The sequence below is a fragment of the Syzygium oleosum genome, unplaced genomic scaffold (genome assembly GCF_021117445.2).
Source record: "Syzygium oleosum isolate NSW1041296 unplaced genomic scaffold, Sole_v2.1 Sole_v2.16, whole genome shotgun sequence".
In the NCBI taxonomy this organism is placed as follows: Eukaryota; Viridiplantae; Streptophyta; class Magnoliopsida; order Myrtales; family Myrtaceae; genus Syzygium; species Syzygium oleosum.
Genome location: NW_026607500.1, coordinates 6318152 through 6333188, shown reverse-complemented (window position 1 = coordinate 6333188; position 15037 = coordinate 6318152). Strand labels below are relative to the sequence as shown.

At 38.9% G+C, this 15037-nt stretch overlaps 2 protein-coding genes across 2 annotated transcripts; both read left to right on the top strand.

The window, feature by feature from the left end:
* Nucleotides 1-5300: 5300 nt before the first annotated feature.
* On the top strand, nt 5301-9603 carry LOC115684385 (disease resistance protein RUN1-like; the record flags this gene model as incomplete). The annotated part of the gene is made up of 4 exons (XM_030609118.2): nt 5301-5411; nt 6521-7622; nt 7972-8340; nt 8431-9603. Coding segments are annotated over exons 2-4 (2475 nt in total), but the record flags the coding sequence as incomplete, so codon positions are not given.
* A 569-nt stretch (nt 9604-10172) lies between these two features.
* On the top strand, nt 10173-13251 carry LOC115684373 (disease resistance protein L6-like). The gene is made up of 4 exons (XM_030609109.2): nt 10173-10194; nt 10786-11464; nt 11561-12656; nt 12885-13251. Exons 1-4 carry the CDS (start codon nt 10173-10175, stop codon nt 13119-13121), a joined length of 2034 nt encoding a protein of 677 aa, XP_030464969.2. The 3' UTR covers nt 13122-13251.
* Nucleotides 13252-15037: the final 1786 nt, after the last annotated feature.

Here is a 15037-nt window from a genome sequence, read left to right as displayed (position 1 = left end):
TTTGAGGTTTTTTAAAGCACTTCTGGTCCACTATCGCTGTTTATTTCCACTGAAAAAAAATATATATTATGGAACTTTCGTGACACAATCAATCAATGAACCGATTGATTGTGGGAATTTATACTTTTGAAAAAGTCGTGAGAAAAGCTATGCGAGATCAATGGGAAGCAAAGGGTAAAAGTAGAAAAAGAAACCGTGTGGTAGACTCATGAAGTGCGCTGTCAGCGTCCAAGACACTTTCCTTCATAGTGATATCGTTGACCAGGAGAGGAAGGGCAAGAAGACGAGCTGGAGCTAATGAGACTGAAGAGCCGTAGAGAAAGAAGCTGATTCCTGCTGCCATAGCACGGCATAATGACGGGAATCCTGGGTAAGCTGTGGCTATGTTTCCGTAACAGTAAAGACCATGTGAGATCAATGGGAAGTAGAAAAGAAACCACGTGGAAGACTTGTAAATTCCGCTGTCGGTGTCCAAGACGCTCCTAAAGTCCACCATTCCGGTTTTCTTCCTCCTGATTATGCACGGCAAATACGCCAAATGAACCACTTTCTTATTCGACCAAAAAAAAAAACAAACTACTTTCTTCGTTCATTTTGTTACTGTGTGAAGTCAACTTTGGCCGGTTGGTTTACTCCAAACGAAAGGGTCCCCTAAAACAGTAACATTGTGGAAATTTTGGCGGACACAATCATTCAATCAACCTATCGATTCTAGGTATTAAAAATTCCCAAAATGGTTGTGGAAAAACTGTGTGAGATTATTGGGGAGTAGAGCGGGTTACCGATTATATATCTTTTACATAATACTTCTTTAGAGGATGTACTTTCCCTTTCGTCATCCTAAACTCTCCAAGTCGTATGATTCGTAATATTTCACAAAAGAGTGTACTCTGCCTGAGTTAATAGTAAATTTCTTGTCTTATTGTATGTAAATTACCTAATGGATTCAATTATTTTTACAGAAAGTAATTATCCTCATTAATAGTAATTTACTTGTAAAATATGCTTTCGTAACTTTTCTTTGGAGGACGTACTTTTCCTTTTGTAATTGTAAGTTTTGTGGGTCTTATGATTTGTATTATTCCACAAAAATATTATCTACAAAAGTTAGTAATGAATTTCAATTATCCTATTGTTTGCAAAATATCTAATTGATCATACTTTCTATTATATATGGTAAAATTTTGCAACCTATGATTCAGTAATTTTCCTTGTAACTTTTCTTAATCAAGTGTAGGTTTGATCATCTTTAGATCTGTAACTTTCATTTAATATCAGTAAGTTACGATTTAAAACCAATTTTGCAGGTAACCAGCTGCATTTTTTAAAGTAGATTCTGACGGACCATTTTATGAACTTTCATGTGTATGCGGGTTTTTGGCCCAAAAAAAAGTATATATGTGTGTGTGTGTTTTGTGTGAGGGTGCACGTGCAATGCTCATTGATACTAATTTTTTTACGGAAAAATTGTCCAAAAAGTTTTAAACTTATTGTAAGATAATCAATTTAATCCTAAATTGTAACGACCAGAGGACCCACCTTAGTACGATATTGTCCGCTTTGGGCCGGAGTCCTCACGGATTTAAAACGCGTACAGGATAGAGGCGCAGCCTCCCCTGCCATCCCTCATCCCGCGCCCGTCGCCTTGGGTCTGGGTCGTCATATTCTCCCTCCCTTACGGGCCCTCGCTGTGGCCCCACATGCGATTGGGAGTTGGCTCTGATACCACTTGTAACGACCCGAGGACCCACTTTAGCACGATATTGTCCGCTTTGGGTCGGAGCCCTCACGGATTTGAAACGCATCGTACTAGGTTAAGGTTCCTCAAGCCTTATAAGTAAGGCTAAGGCTCTCTCCCTAGGCAATGTGGGACAAGAGACATGCGTTTAGCCTCGCCCTGCGCACGTCCAGGGTAGAGGCACAACCTCCCTTGCCATCCCTCATCCTGCGCCCGTCGCCTTGGGTCTGGGTCATCACATAAATCTTTCAATTTTGTCAACACAGTCCTAAACATTTTAACAACTTGTTAATTCAGTCATAAACCATTCAATTGTGCAAATTTAATCCTAAACCTTTTGACAATATGCAAATTTAGTCCCAAAACTTTTAACGAATTGCCAAAATAGTCCTTCTGGCTAATTTTGGCCAGAAATCGTTGATGTGACAGTCCAATCGGGATTAGTCGTCCAACGTGGTGCGGCTGGTGCTAACGTGAATAATTTTTTTTATTTAAAAAAAATTCTATTTTTTATTATTTTATCGATTATTTTATTTTTTATTCTTTTCTTTTCTTTTCTTCTTCGTTGTGTTAGCAAGGCCTTCGGCTACTAGTCGTGGCCGGTGGGTGTCACCAGCCGGCGACCACCGTCGACCCCTGGGCGAGGGTCATGGCTCTCATCGAATTTGGGCGATGGCTCATGAGCCCTTGTTGCGGCCCTCGCCCGCCCTCACTGTGGGCCTGGGCATGGGCCGCGACTCCCTCGCCTCAACATATTTGGAGAGGGCGTTGCGAGCCCTCACCCAAGGGTCAGCTGTGGTTGCCGGTGGCCTTGTTGACTCAATGAAGAAGAAACGGAAAAAAAAAAGGAAGATAATAAAAATAAAATAAAAAATTTATCTACGTCCCGTAGGATGGCCGGCACTAACTGGACCGGCACTAACTGGACCGTCACATTAGTGATTTCCGATCAAAATTAGCCAAAATGACAACTTTGGCAATTCGTTAAAAGGTTTAGGACTATAGTAGCGAGTAATCAAAATATTTATGATTTAATTGATAAATTGAAAGATTTAGACCTGAATTGTTACCGTACGATAAGTTTAGAATTTTTTTAAATAATTTTCTCAATTTTTTGCTATTCCACGCGAAGCCAATCATAAACAAATATTTTTTTTAATGGTTCTGATTCCAGGCCGTACAATAGGTTTCGCATAAGATACTGGCTGCACTGTAAGCTTTCCATTGCGCGTTCATGTACCAATAGGAGTATCGCGACATGCGGTCAAAAAGATGAAAGCAACACTTCAGAGCTATTATGTCATCCAGCTGGATTGAGTTTTCAATTATTTCCAATATTTAATTAGGTCATTAGTGGAATGCCGAAAGATATTAGTGGAAACAACGTTCCGTACTAATTAGGTCATTAGTACTATGGATGTTCCGTCCAATTCCTTCACTACATATGCTTAGTAAATTTCAATACAGAAAAGTATTAACCAAAAAGAGGGGATAAAGAATGAAGAAAGCTGTTGTGCTTGGGTGGTGAAGCCAGAGCCAAACCAAACGTGTGCATTGCAATTTGCATTCATTGCATAAGAAGTAATGCGGATGAACAACCTGTGCCGAACGATCGGCAATAAGAACAACAGCAGTAAATTGTCATCGGAGAAAAATGCGACCACGAAGAAGCCGCAACTTGTGGGCTATGCACGTACCCTTAAATTATTATCATTGTGAAGTGCGCGACACGACACATTCCCTTTCTTTATAGGAGAGGTTCTTTTTTTTTAATCAATTCCTCATTATTTTGTAATGTATCCTTACAGGTAGAGCAAGAAGGTCCATGTTCTCTATTTTTCTGTTTTCAAATTGGTTTTGAGAGGCGAAGCGAAAAAATTGTAATTAAAGAGCGCAGCATATTTAAGATTTAAGTATATAATAAAAAGAGAAATGATTGGATGATAGTTTTAATTTACTGTGAGAAAAACAGTTTGTTATGAACCACAAAAAAAATAACAAATAATTATAAATTGTTGTGGGATCTACTTCTTCGAGAATTTATGACTCACAACATGCTATTAATCTCATAGTGGCCCAAAAACTGTTATGCTAGCAAAACCCTAATAAAAACTTGCCGCATCTTTACGTAAATAAGATTTTATATTTCGGCTTTCTTATATCTCTTGTGTCATTATGATTTCATATGAATATTACTTGAATCTTCGCTTGCTACTGTACGAGATTAATTCATTTATTGACAGAAAGAAGAAGCAAAAAAAAATTTCTGGGTTGTTAACCAAATATGGGTGGGTTGTTCCTCTTCTTCTCTTTAGAACTGGACTAGTGCTTTGCTTTATTTTTTTCCTTTGTTTCTTCTGTTTTTGGTAGGCTGCACTCTGTAGCCTTTGGTGCTCTTCAAAACATCTGAAGTTACTATTACCATTTTATTTTTTTTATTTTTTTTTGGTAAAGATACTATTACCATTTTATTTATTTTTATGTTGTGTGTAAAACTTTTCAAGAATATAAATGTTAATGCGTAAAATCAGATATAACTTATTCATAATTTTATGATTTCTAAGTTAGTAAAAAAGGTAGGTGGGACCACCCTCAATATTATCATTAGAATTGAATTTTGTCTGCTATAACAACCGAGCGCACTAGTTTGACGATCAGAACATTGATTTTCGAGAGAAAAGGATCTGTGCTCGTCGTGTTAGATTGCTTTTTGCATTTGCTCTTTTGGCTGACTGCTTTTTGTTAATGAGAACGCTGTAAGCCTTTCCAGAAGACAGTGGTGAAGCTACCGGAATCTTTTCTTTTTTGACAAGGATGAGATGAGTCGTAAAAGTGGATAAAGCTTGCGCATCCAAAATGAACCGTCGGATAAAAAGAGGGAAAAAAGGGCGTCCGTTGAATGTGCTTGCCAAAGTAAAATCACTAGGACCCAGAAGTGTGAATGCAGAAGTAGGGAGTGGTCAGCCTTTCCAGACACAGGTGAAGTTCCCCGAAACTTCCTTCCTTAAGATCGGTGGTCCCGAGAAACTTTGCCTTATTTAGCGAAAAAAAAAAAACAAGAGAAACTTCGTCTTGAGATCCACTATGTAACATATTTCTACTTTCCAGTAACTTTTGGCTTCATAGAGCTTAGAAATCAGCTTTTGCAGAACCGGTGCGCCTCTGGTGTATTATTTTCTCTGCGACTTGTGGCGATGGAAGGGTGTGATTATGAAGTGTTCTTGAGCTTCAGAGGACCGGACACGCGCATGGGCATCACCGATCATCTCTACACCCGTCTCAAAGAAGCAGGAGTCCGTACGTATAGAGACGACGAAGATCTCCGCATCGGTGAAGAGATCAGCCCGGATCTCCTCGGAGCTATCGAGCAATCAAAGATCTCCGTACCCATCTTCTCTAAAAGTTATGCTTCCAGTAAATGGTGTCTTAAGGAGTTGGCCCAAATGGTGGAGTGTAGGAAACGGAAGGGACAGATAATCATGCCCATTTTCTACTATATCGAACCATCCGAGGTTCGATACCAAACCGGAGGTTACGGTGAGGCCTTCCTTTCTCACTTCCTTTCTCACGAAAACAAGAAGCGAGTGGACGATGAGACCATCCCCAAGTGGAGAGCTGCTCTCAACGAGGTTGGAGGGTTAAAGGGGTGGTACATAGACAACGTGGCTAACAGGTACTTAATTATCTTCCGCCCTTGATGAACGCCAAGTACAAGAGACCATGAGTGCAAATGCTTTTTTGTTGTAGTTGGAAAATTGTAGCTACGCTGGTTCCCTTTGTTTCAGTAACGGGTCAACATTCCAATTTGATCTCTTGTTTATTGTTCTTGACACTTAAGACGTGTGCTATCTGATAATCGTAAAGCTTTTTTGAGAAGGAGAAGCTTGTTTACACATCAGAAATACTCGTCAACATCATCAGCCTTTTTTCTTCTTAGGAAAATGAGAAAGTGACAGTCCATTAGGTTTAGACATGTGACCGGAGAATGATTTATTTGTACTTTTGGAGCAGTCAAATCAATTTTGGATTATGGGACACGAGTGACTTAATTGGATCACGTGCAAGATAATGTTCCTTGTTCGATGCAAACAAGAGTCGTAGACAATGAGAGGGTGATTAGGTTTCCTTTTGGAAAATGAGAAGGTGACTAAAATATTAAGGTTCAAAAATATCAATTTTCAAATATCACAAATCTTTTTACAGAACTAACAAAAAATTAATACGGCGTAACTATGGATGTAATTTCCTTCATATTGAAATAACTCCATATTTTTCTTTTGCGCCACTAGAAAAAAGTCCTAAGTCTAGGCGGTGATCAAAATATGTCATCCATAGTTTACATGGAAGTAGTGAAAGATGTTTGCAAATGAAAGCCAGTATATGATAGAAAGCTAATTGCACTACTTATTGTTGCCGGTTGCCCATCATTCGGTAAAAAGTGTTGGGAGATCAAAATGCACTGTTCATCTATAGGAATAACGGTGCCGTTATATTAGCATGACCCTACTTCTTATTAGCAAGATATAATGATCACCTTTTATACTTTGACGGTTGCGTAACTATTCGATTTCTGCACAAGGTTTGAGCATCTGCCTAGCATGTCCATAAATTTATTCTTCCTGCTGATTGCAAAAGTGGTATGTTCCATTTGCGGTTGCACTTCTTGTTAAACCCTGTGGCTTCCACAGACTGCTATCAATTCCTGATGTCATAGATCTCAGCTTGTCGATTCTAACTTACTTTCTACTTTGCCTTGGCCTTTCTCGTCATTTATATCGTCAGGCACGAAGGAGAACTGGTTAAACAGGTTGTTACCAAGGTTTTAAGTGAGCTGAAAAAGGCTTATTTGGTGGTTAGTGACTTCTTGGTTGGCATTGACGACAGTGTGAAAGAAGTTTTGGGGATTATAGGCACTGGCACTGATAAAGTAAGGACCGTGGGAATCCACGGAATGGGTGGCATCGGAAAGACGACTCTTGCCAAAGTAGTCTACAACCAGCTTTCTCGGGACTTTGCTAGCTGTTGTTTCCTTCCCGATGTTAGACATACTTCAAACTCGAAAGGAATTGTGTATTTGCAGAACCGACTAATTTCATATCTCTCAAAAGGGACATGCTCAAGTATTGATAGCAAGGACGAGGGACTGAGGACTATCAAAGAGAGATTTTCTAGTAAGAAAATTCTTATTCTTCTTGATGATATCGATGACGAGAGTCAACTAACTGCACTTTTGGGGTGGCAAGGTTGCTTTGGCCCTGGAAGCCAGATACTTATAACCACAAGGAATGCACTTGTTCTCCGTGCATTCCAAGTAAAATTGATTTATCGCATTGGCGTAATGGATTTTGATAGATCCCTTCAGCTATTCAGCATGCATGCTTTCAGAAGAGATAACCCTCCAATTGAAAAATTAAAACAATCTAGAGAAATTGTGGAGATCGCCCAAGGTCTTCCACTGCTGCTTGAGGTTATGGGTTCGACTTTATCATTACGTGGACAAACACAAGAGATGTGGGATGATTACCTAGAGAAGTGGAGAAAAGGTCCCATCCAGAGAATTCGAAGTAAGTTGATGATAAGTTACGAAGCGTTGGATCTCAATCAAAGGCAAATATTTCTTGACATAGCTTGTCTTTTTGTTGGATGTGATAAGAATATGGTAATATACATGTGGAAAGACTGTGATCTATTCCCAATAGAAGGTCTTGAAGTGCTTCAGTTGATGTCATTGATTAAAATTGAAGAAGATAATAAATTGTGGATGCATAATCAACTGAAAGATCTCGGCAGAGAAATTGTTTCTCAAGAAAGTGGTGAGCAATTAGAGAAGCAAAGTAGACTGTGGAATCACAAAGATGCATTCAACGTGCTATTGAGCAAGAAGGTAACTCTTGGGTCTGCTTTCCTTTTTGCACGAGAAATTGCATTATGTAATTGGGGGCTATCCTGCCTAGCGAAAACAATTACAATTTATTGAACGTTTACATTTTAAAATACTGTTTATTCAAAAAAAACATTTCTTAAATTATGAAAAATAAATTTCAAAACTCATTCTCGGTCCTCTCCATATTGGTCCATAAGAATGATGAGAGCGAATTTAAGAAACTTTAGGTACGCTCAATTATCTAAAATACTATCTTTGCCTCAAATTCAGAAAAGCGCTAGAATGTTTTTCTCTTAATTAGCTAATTGTAGCCTCCTTTCTCGTTAATTTTTCTTGTTTTCTTATTCAGAAAAATGAAAAGCTCCAAGCCCTCCGTCTGAAGTTTGAGGATTGGGCAGATTATCGTTTTACTCTTCAAGGATTTGCAGAGCTTCCAAATCTAAGGTTCCTTCATGTGGATAGTCGACATCTTACTGACAAAGTCGACCGTCTCTACTCCAAAGCTACAATTCTTATGCGTAACATGTCCTCGTTCATGTCGCCGACGAACTCTTATCTGAGCAAGAAGCAACTCCTTCCAGATTTAAGATGGTTCTCTTGGCATAATTTTCCTCAGCGGATACTGCAAATAAGCAATTTTTCATTGAGTAATTTAGTCATTCTTGATTTTTCAAGAAGTAAAATTACTCATGATTGGAGCGGATGGAGACATATCAAGGTACCCTCAGCTCTGGAGTAGTCTTCTTATCAGTGTTTACATTCTCTTGACGTAATAGATTTACTGACAATTGTCTTTTTGGTGTTACAGAGAGCAGAGAAATTAAAAGTTCTTAACCTTTCTGGGTGTGAGCTCTTGACCAGGACTCCTAATTTCTCCGGATTCTTGAAGTTGGAGAGATTGATTCTTGAAAAGTGTGAAAGATTGGCTGAAATCCACTCGTCAATCGGTCAGCTAAAGTACTTGGTTTTCTTGAACTTGAACTTCTGTAGTGATCTCCGCTATCTACCACAAGAGTTGGGTAGATTGTCAGCTCTCACAGAACTTCTCCTTGATGGAACTTCTATACGAGAAATTCCAGAATGGTGGGTCATGGAGAACCTGAAGAAGCTTTCATTGGATGCGACACCAATTACTCACTTACCCGACTCCATTCGAGCGCTAACAAACCTTGAAAGCTTATCTTTGAATTGGTGCTCGAATATGGGTAGACTTCCACACTCCATTAAGGAACTACGATCATTGACTGAGTTGGATCTATTGGAAACAGGAATCATAGAGCTCCCCGACTCTATGGAAAGTCTGGAGAATCTGAAAGAATTGAAACTTTCAGTGTGCTATGGGTCAGGGGGTATCTCTGCCCTGCCTAAACTTCCCATAAGCTTGACTTCTCTGGCAATCTCTTCTCCATCGCTGATAACAATTCCAGATTTTTCGAGCCTGATCAATCTAAAACTACTATTATTGTGCATGGGAGTGCCTGATATCTCTAGCTCATCTGAGTTGGTGCAATCACAAGAACCCATGCCATGGTGGATTGGGAGGTTATCCAAATTGGAAGTCTTGACCCTGACAATCCCACATATGACCAACCTATCTCCCGAGTTAGGTGCACTTCCTCAATTGAGATCTCTTCATCTTTATGGTTGCCATGCTTTGGAATGCATTCCGCATATTCCCTTGATGGTCTCAAAGCTTCACCTCATAGATTGCCCATCACTTACCACACTTGATATCTCAAATTTGAAGAACCTATCAGAACTATATGTCCTTGCTACACCTCTAGAGGATCTTTCCGGGGACGAACTTCTAGACAATCTGCTAGAATGCAAGATAAGTGCGGACTATGCGCACGATTTGCAAGTGCATTTGAGGTCAAAGATGTTGGAACAGCACGGACTCACAAAAAATATCTTGGGGCTCCGTACCAGAGAAATTGAGAGGGGCTATTTTTCATTTCTTGGGAAGAGAAGAAGATTTTTTTTAAGGCCTGAAGAGAATGAATTTCCAGAACTGCCAGTACAGTCCAATATCGAGTCCACATCGACTTTGCCACCAATGCCACCTTTGCTGTCACAAAGTTCGGTTCATTCAGCTCTTGAGGGATCTTTTGGAAGTTTTGAATTAGCCACAAAATCACCCTACAATTCACCAAGTTGTGAATTGGATCAACAATATGGCACGACCAAGGAAGGGAATGGTCAGTCATTCTCACTGTCCGATCTCACAGGTTCATTTTCTTCTTCCTCTGTACAATCCCAGGCATCCTTATTGGCTTAGAGGCATCATCATTGAACAATATCAAGAAAGTCCCATTTGATCCCCTTCCTCATGCCCCTAACTTTCTTGTTTCAGGAACTCCTCCATCGTCCATTGTGAATAATTCACCTCAAGCTTCTTGTATTCCACCCCCTCCTCCTCTTCCTTCTGTGGCTCGGGTGGAGCAAATGATGCCTACTTTTAAACTGTCTCAAGATGCAATTACGATGCGAAATATTGTAGATCACTCAAAATTGCAGTCCCTCAATCAGCAGCCATTTTCGTCTTCAGAAATGCCTCAAGTTGTCATCTCAGGTAATAGGTTCACAACGGAATTTTTCTGCATGCTTCTAGTCACAAAGAAATGATCCGCACTCATTTTATATTGTCAACCAAATAGTATTATGAATTATTCCAACTTTAAATGTAGGATGGTGCATGTACCTGAATTGAAGTGAACTACCTTTACTCGGTCACAACTTATTCATTTAAGTTCAGTTCCACTTGGTCCTGTCCAGCTATAGAGTCAATGAAAAACAGTTTGACCATTTGGCGAGACACGTATACAATACAAACGTGAAATAGACAGTCATACCTGAGATGAAGGGATTGTTTTGGTTAATAGTACCGTGTAATGCTCCTGTAATAACTTCCACATAATTTCCTTCTCGCTTTTCCTTTTAATTAGATGAAAATCTATGAAGTGTCCTCATAAGAGATCACTTCGGACTCAAAATTTCACAAATCGTAGCTACTGTCTGCAGGGATAGGCTGCATATCACCACGATTTATAACTTTAAGGAAATTTCTATTGAATGAAATAGATTTCCTTAAAGTTGCCTCGTGCCCTGCAATTGCCTGAATTCTTTTTATGGCCATTATTGCTTAACGTTTTTTGTAAAACAGGTCAGAACACCGAATCTGTAAGATGGGAAGGAATAGTAGCTGTGACAGAAACAAACAGGAAGGCAACTTCTGCCAGTGACTCAGCATCCTCATCGGCTGTCGACAATGGCAGTGTGGCAGCTATTGCTGCAGGTGTCCCCAACTCAGTGCAATTCCCTGAGATGACGCTGCTAAAACAGGAAAAACTGTACCAGCAAGATGCCTCACCATCATCAACCTCCATGTCATCTGGATATGACTATGATGTTTTCCTGAGTTTTAGGGGGCCAGATACTCGCTCAGGCATTACAAATTTCCTTTATACCAGGTTGTTAGGTGCTGGAATCCACACATTTAAGGACGATGAAGAGCTCCGAGTTGGCGAGGAGTTTGGTCCTGAGTTGCTCAAAGCTATTAGCCAATCAAAAATTGCAATTCCCATCTTTTCCAAGGGCTACGCCTCTAGTAAATGGTGTCTTAATGAGTTGGTCCAAATGGTGGAGTGTAGTAAAACAAGGAGACAAAAAGTTATGCCCATTTTTTATGACGTTACTCCAGCGGAGGTCCGTCATCAAATTGGGTCTTATGAGGAAGCCTTTCTTTCGCATAAGGAGAAATTTGGTGTGAACTTCAGTAAGTGGAAAGCTGCTCTCAACCATGTTGCCAATCTAAACGGATGGGACAATTCGAAGAAAAATAGGTATGTCATTTTCTGGATAATCATTTTGGCTCACTATTTCCATAATGTTACCTTGTTCTTCTAATTATGTTTTCCCTTTTCCTTCCATAATATTAGAGGTGAAGGAGAATTGGTAGGCGAGATTGTCCAGGAGGTTATAGGTGAGTTGAAAACGGCTTATCTGCTGGTGACAGACTGCTTGGTCGGAGTTGAAAATCATGTGAAGGAAATCGATACAATGATGTGTGGTGATTCAGAGGATATAAGAATTCTTGGAATCCATGGTATGGGGGGTGTCGGAAAGACTACTCTTGCCAAAATCATCTATAACCGGCTTTCACATCATTTTGAATCTTGTTGCTTCCTTTCTAACATCAAGAGAACTTCAGAGCTCAAGGGCATTGAAGGTTTGCAAAATCAACTAATCTCTGACGTTCTCAAAACAGAGTGGTCAAACCTTAGCAATGTTGAGGAAGGAATTAAGATAATAAAAGAAAGGTTATGCAGTAAAAAGGTTCTATTGCTACTTGATGATGTTGATCAAATGACTCATTGGGATGCACTGATAGGAAAACCTATATGGTTTGGTTTAGGAAGTAGGATTATCATAACTAGTAGAAACAGGGATATTGTCGATGTTCCTGAGGTTTGTTATCCATATGAGCTTATGAGCATGAACTTCAATCAATCTCTTCAACTTTTTTGCAAACATGCTTTTGGAAGAGATTACCCTTTGGACGACTATGTTGCTTTCTCCACTGAAGTGGTCAAAAGTACAGGAGGTCTTCCTCTTGCTCTTGAGGCTATAGGCAAACTACTTCCGCACAGAAGAAAAGATGTTTGGGATGTGATATTGAAGAAGTTGAAACAAGTTCCTCTCAATGAAGTAAAAAGAAATTTGAAAATAAGTTATGATGCCTTGGATGATTGTCAAAAGCATATCTATCTTGAGATAGCTTGTCTTTTCGCTGGATTTGATCATAGGATAGTGCTCCACTCGTGGAAAGATTGCAATCTCTTCCCAGAGGAAGGTCTTGAGGTCCTTCAGAGAATGTCTTTGATAAAAATCGACGAAGATAATAAGCTATGGATGCATGATCAGCTAAGAGGCCTTGGTAGAGAAATTGTTCGTCGAGAATGTGATAGGGAACGAAAAAAAAAGACTCGGTTGTGGAACCATGCGGAAGGATTGGACGTGGTGATGGAACCGAAGGTAAATTTGCATTCAATTACTTTATCCCCACCAAGCTGGCAAATTACATGCCTTTACACTATGATTGTTTACTCAATAATATTTAAGGGAAGTTATTTTTTTTATCTCATGATTACTCTTGTAACTTGCTTTTTGTTTATATTAATGCTTAGATTTATCTTTCATGCTCGGAAAGACGATTATACTTGTTCAATATAATATACTTGCCCTTTTGTTTTACTGTTGCAGGGAACAAAAAAAAGTGAAGCTCTTTGCCGAAAACTTGACCCTCAGTTGCTCTACAATTTTGCAAACGAAGAAGTTAAGAGGCTATCCAATCTAAGATACCCTGAAGTGCGGATTTTCCAGGATAATTGGCCTTCAAATGATAGGGTATATGGAAATTCGACATGTTTGATGCTGAGTAAGATAGGCATTTGTGTTTGTCAGCTAGGTAGACAGTTCTTTTTACCTTCCCTTCAATAGTGAAAATAAATAGACACAAAATGTATACTTTGTATCTAAACAAGAGTTGAATAGGTCATCCTCTCATCATGAATATATTAAAGTTTTGCCGAGTGCAATAGATCAACATCAAGGTCTCTCGTCAACATGTCAATCCTCATTGGGCACACTTGATATTGCATCTTCTGTAAAGCTGTTACACTTGATAAAACCAAACAGCATCCTGAGAGGTCGAGTCAATGGTTGTATTAGTGCTTGGCGGGTGGGTTGACAATTTCGTTGTTTCCATGTGAAAGCTCATTGATTTTCCCAAACTTAAGACATTACTCGTATTATAAGTACACTCTCTAGTTGCGTTTTTGCTATATTATGGGTGGAGGCAATTTCAATAGTCAGAAGCACTTGTTCCTTATATATATAATGGGTAAAGAAAATATAACCATGATATGAAAAGGTTATAAATGGAAAATTATGTGCCTGCGTGCTATTTCACCAAGAAAGATGAACTAAATACATATTGAATTAACATCTACCTAGCTACATTACGTAATCAAAATTCTGACTTCATACTGTTAATTTTTGTCACACGCTTGCTTTCCTAAAAAATAAAGTAAATGGTTATGTGTTTGGACTCATTGAGAGATATATGAGGCAATTTCGTTGAATTTTGTTCGAGACGATACCAATCAACAAGCTCGGTGTATCCAACAGAATGCATCAACACAACACATTATTTTAATTATGTATTGGCATTTTGGTGATTTTTTCATATTTTCAATATTTCTTGTTTAGTAGATATTACTACTTCAAAACATACATTTTTGCGATGGCAACAAATTCAAAGTATAATCTACATCACGCTTTAAGATATATATGATGGAATCTTCATTGTAAAATCACAACATTTCACGCTCTTTTTAATTTAGTATAATTTTTCCTCATTAAGATGTTAAAAGTTGTCAATATTTCTCTAGTTTGATATTAATGACGGGAAAATAATTTTAAAAGTTGAAAATTTATTATATGAATGCCAATTCAGTTCTAAACTTTTCAATTTGGCCAATGTAGTCCTTAACCTTTTGAGATTTTCCAATATAGTATGTTCGGCCAATTTAGGTCGGAAATTGCTAACGTAGTGGTCTAGTCAATACTGGCCGTTTTACATGGCATGGCTTGCGATCCGACGCGTACAGCACCACCCAAAACGACATTATTTTGAGAAATTTATAAATGTTTTTGTTCTCTTTTCTTTTCTTTTTTTCTTTTGGAATATATGCACCAAAAGTCCTAAAAATTGTCGTAAAAGTACAATTGAGTCCTAAAACTTGTCAAATTTGTGAATCAAGTCTCTCTATTAATTTTGTCCAATTTGGCTAACGGAAAATGCCCATGTGTCATGTTTTACTTTATTAAGAGACATGGCGCTAACATGGTACCAAGTTAGAAAATACTTTTTGAAAATTTCTAAAAAAATAGATATATTTTTTTTAATTCCTACACTTTTTTCATTTTTTCTTAAAGAATGGAAGACCCAGCCTCCTTGGATTGTAAGTGAGGGCTGGCAACCTGTCACGCCCCGAACTCCAACGGGTTCGCGATACCCCTTCAACGGTCGTATTGAACGCAACGTCCCAGGACGCATCGCCGACTCAAATGAACTACGCAAGCAGAAGCGAAATAAAACACCCCAGACAACTAACATGATGACAAAATGATAGCACGAAACAATAATTGTATAACGTCATAAAGCAATCACTATTACAAAACGACAACCCAGGCTATCAATTTCAAACCACAATTTTCAAAAGGGGGTGGTGATTGACAAGCTTATCTCCTCTACGAAAATGTACTCAAAAGACAGGGTAATTTGATTTATCCTTCAATCCCTGTAGTACTCTGGCGGCATCCCTGAATCGATCACGTTCGCGGATCTGAAA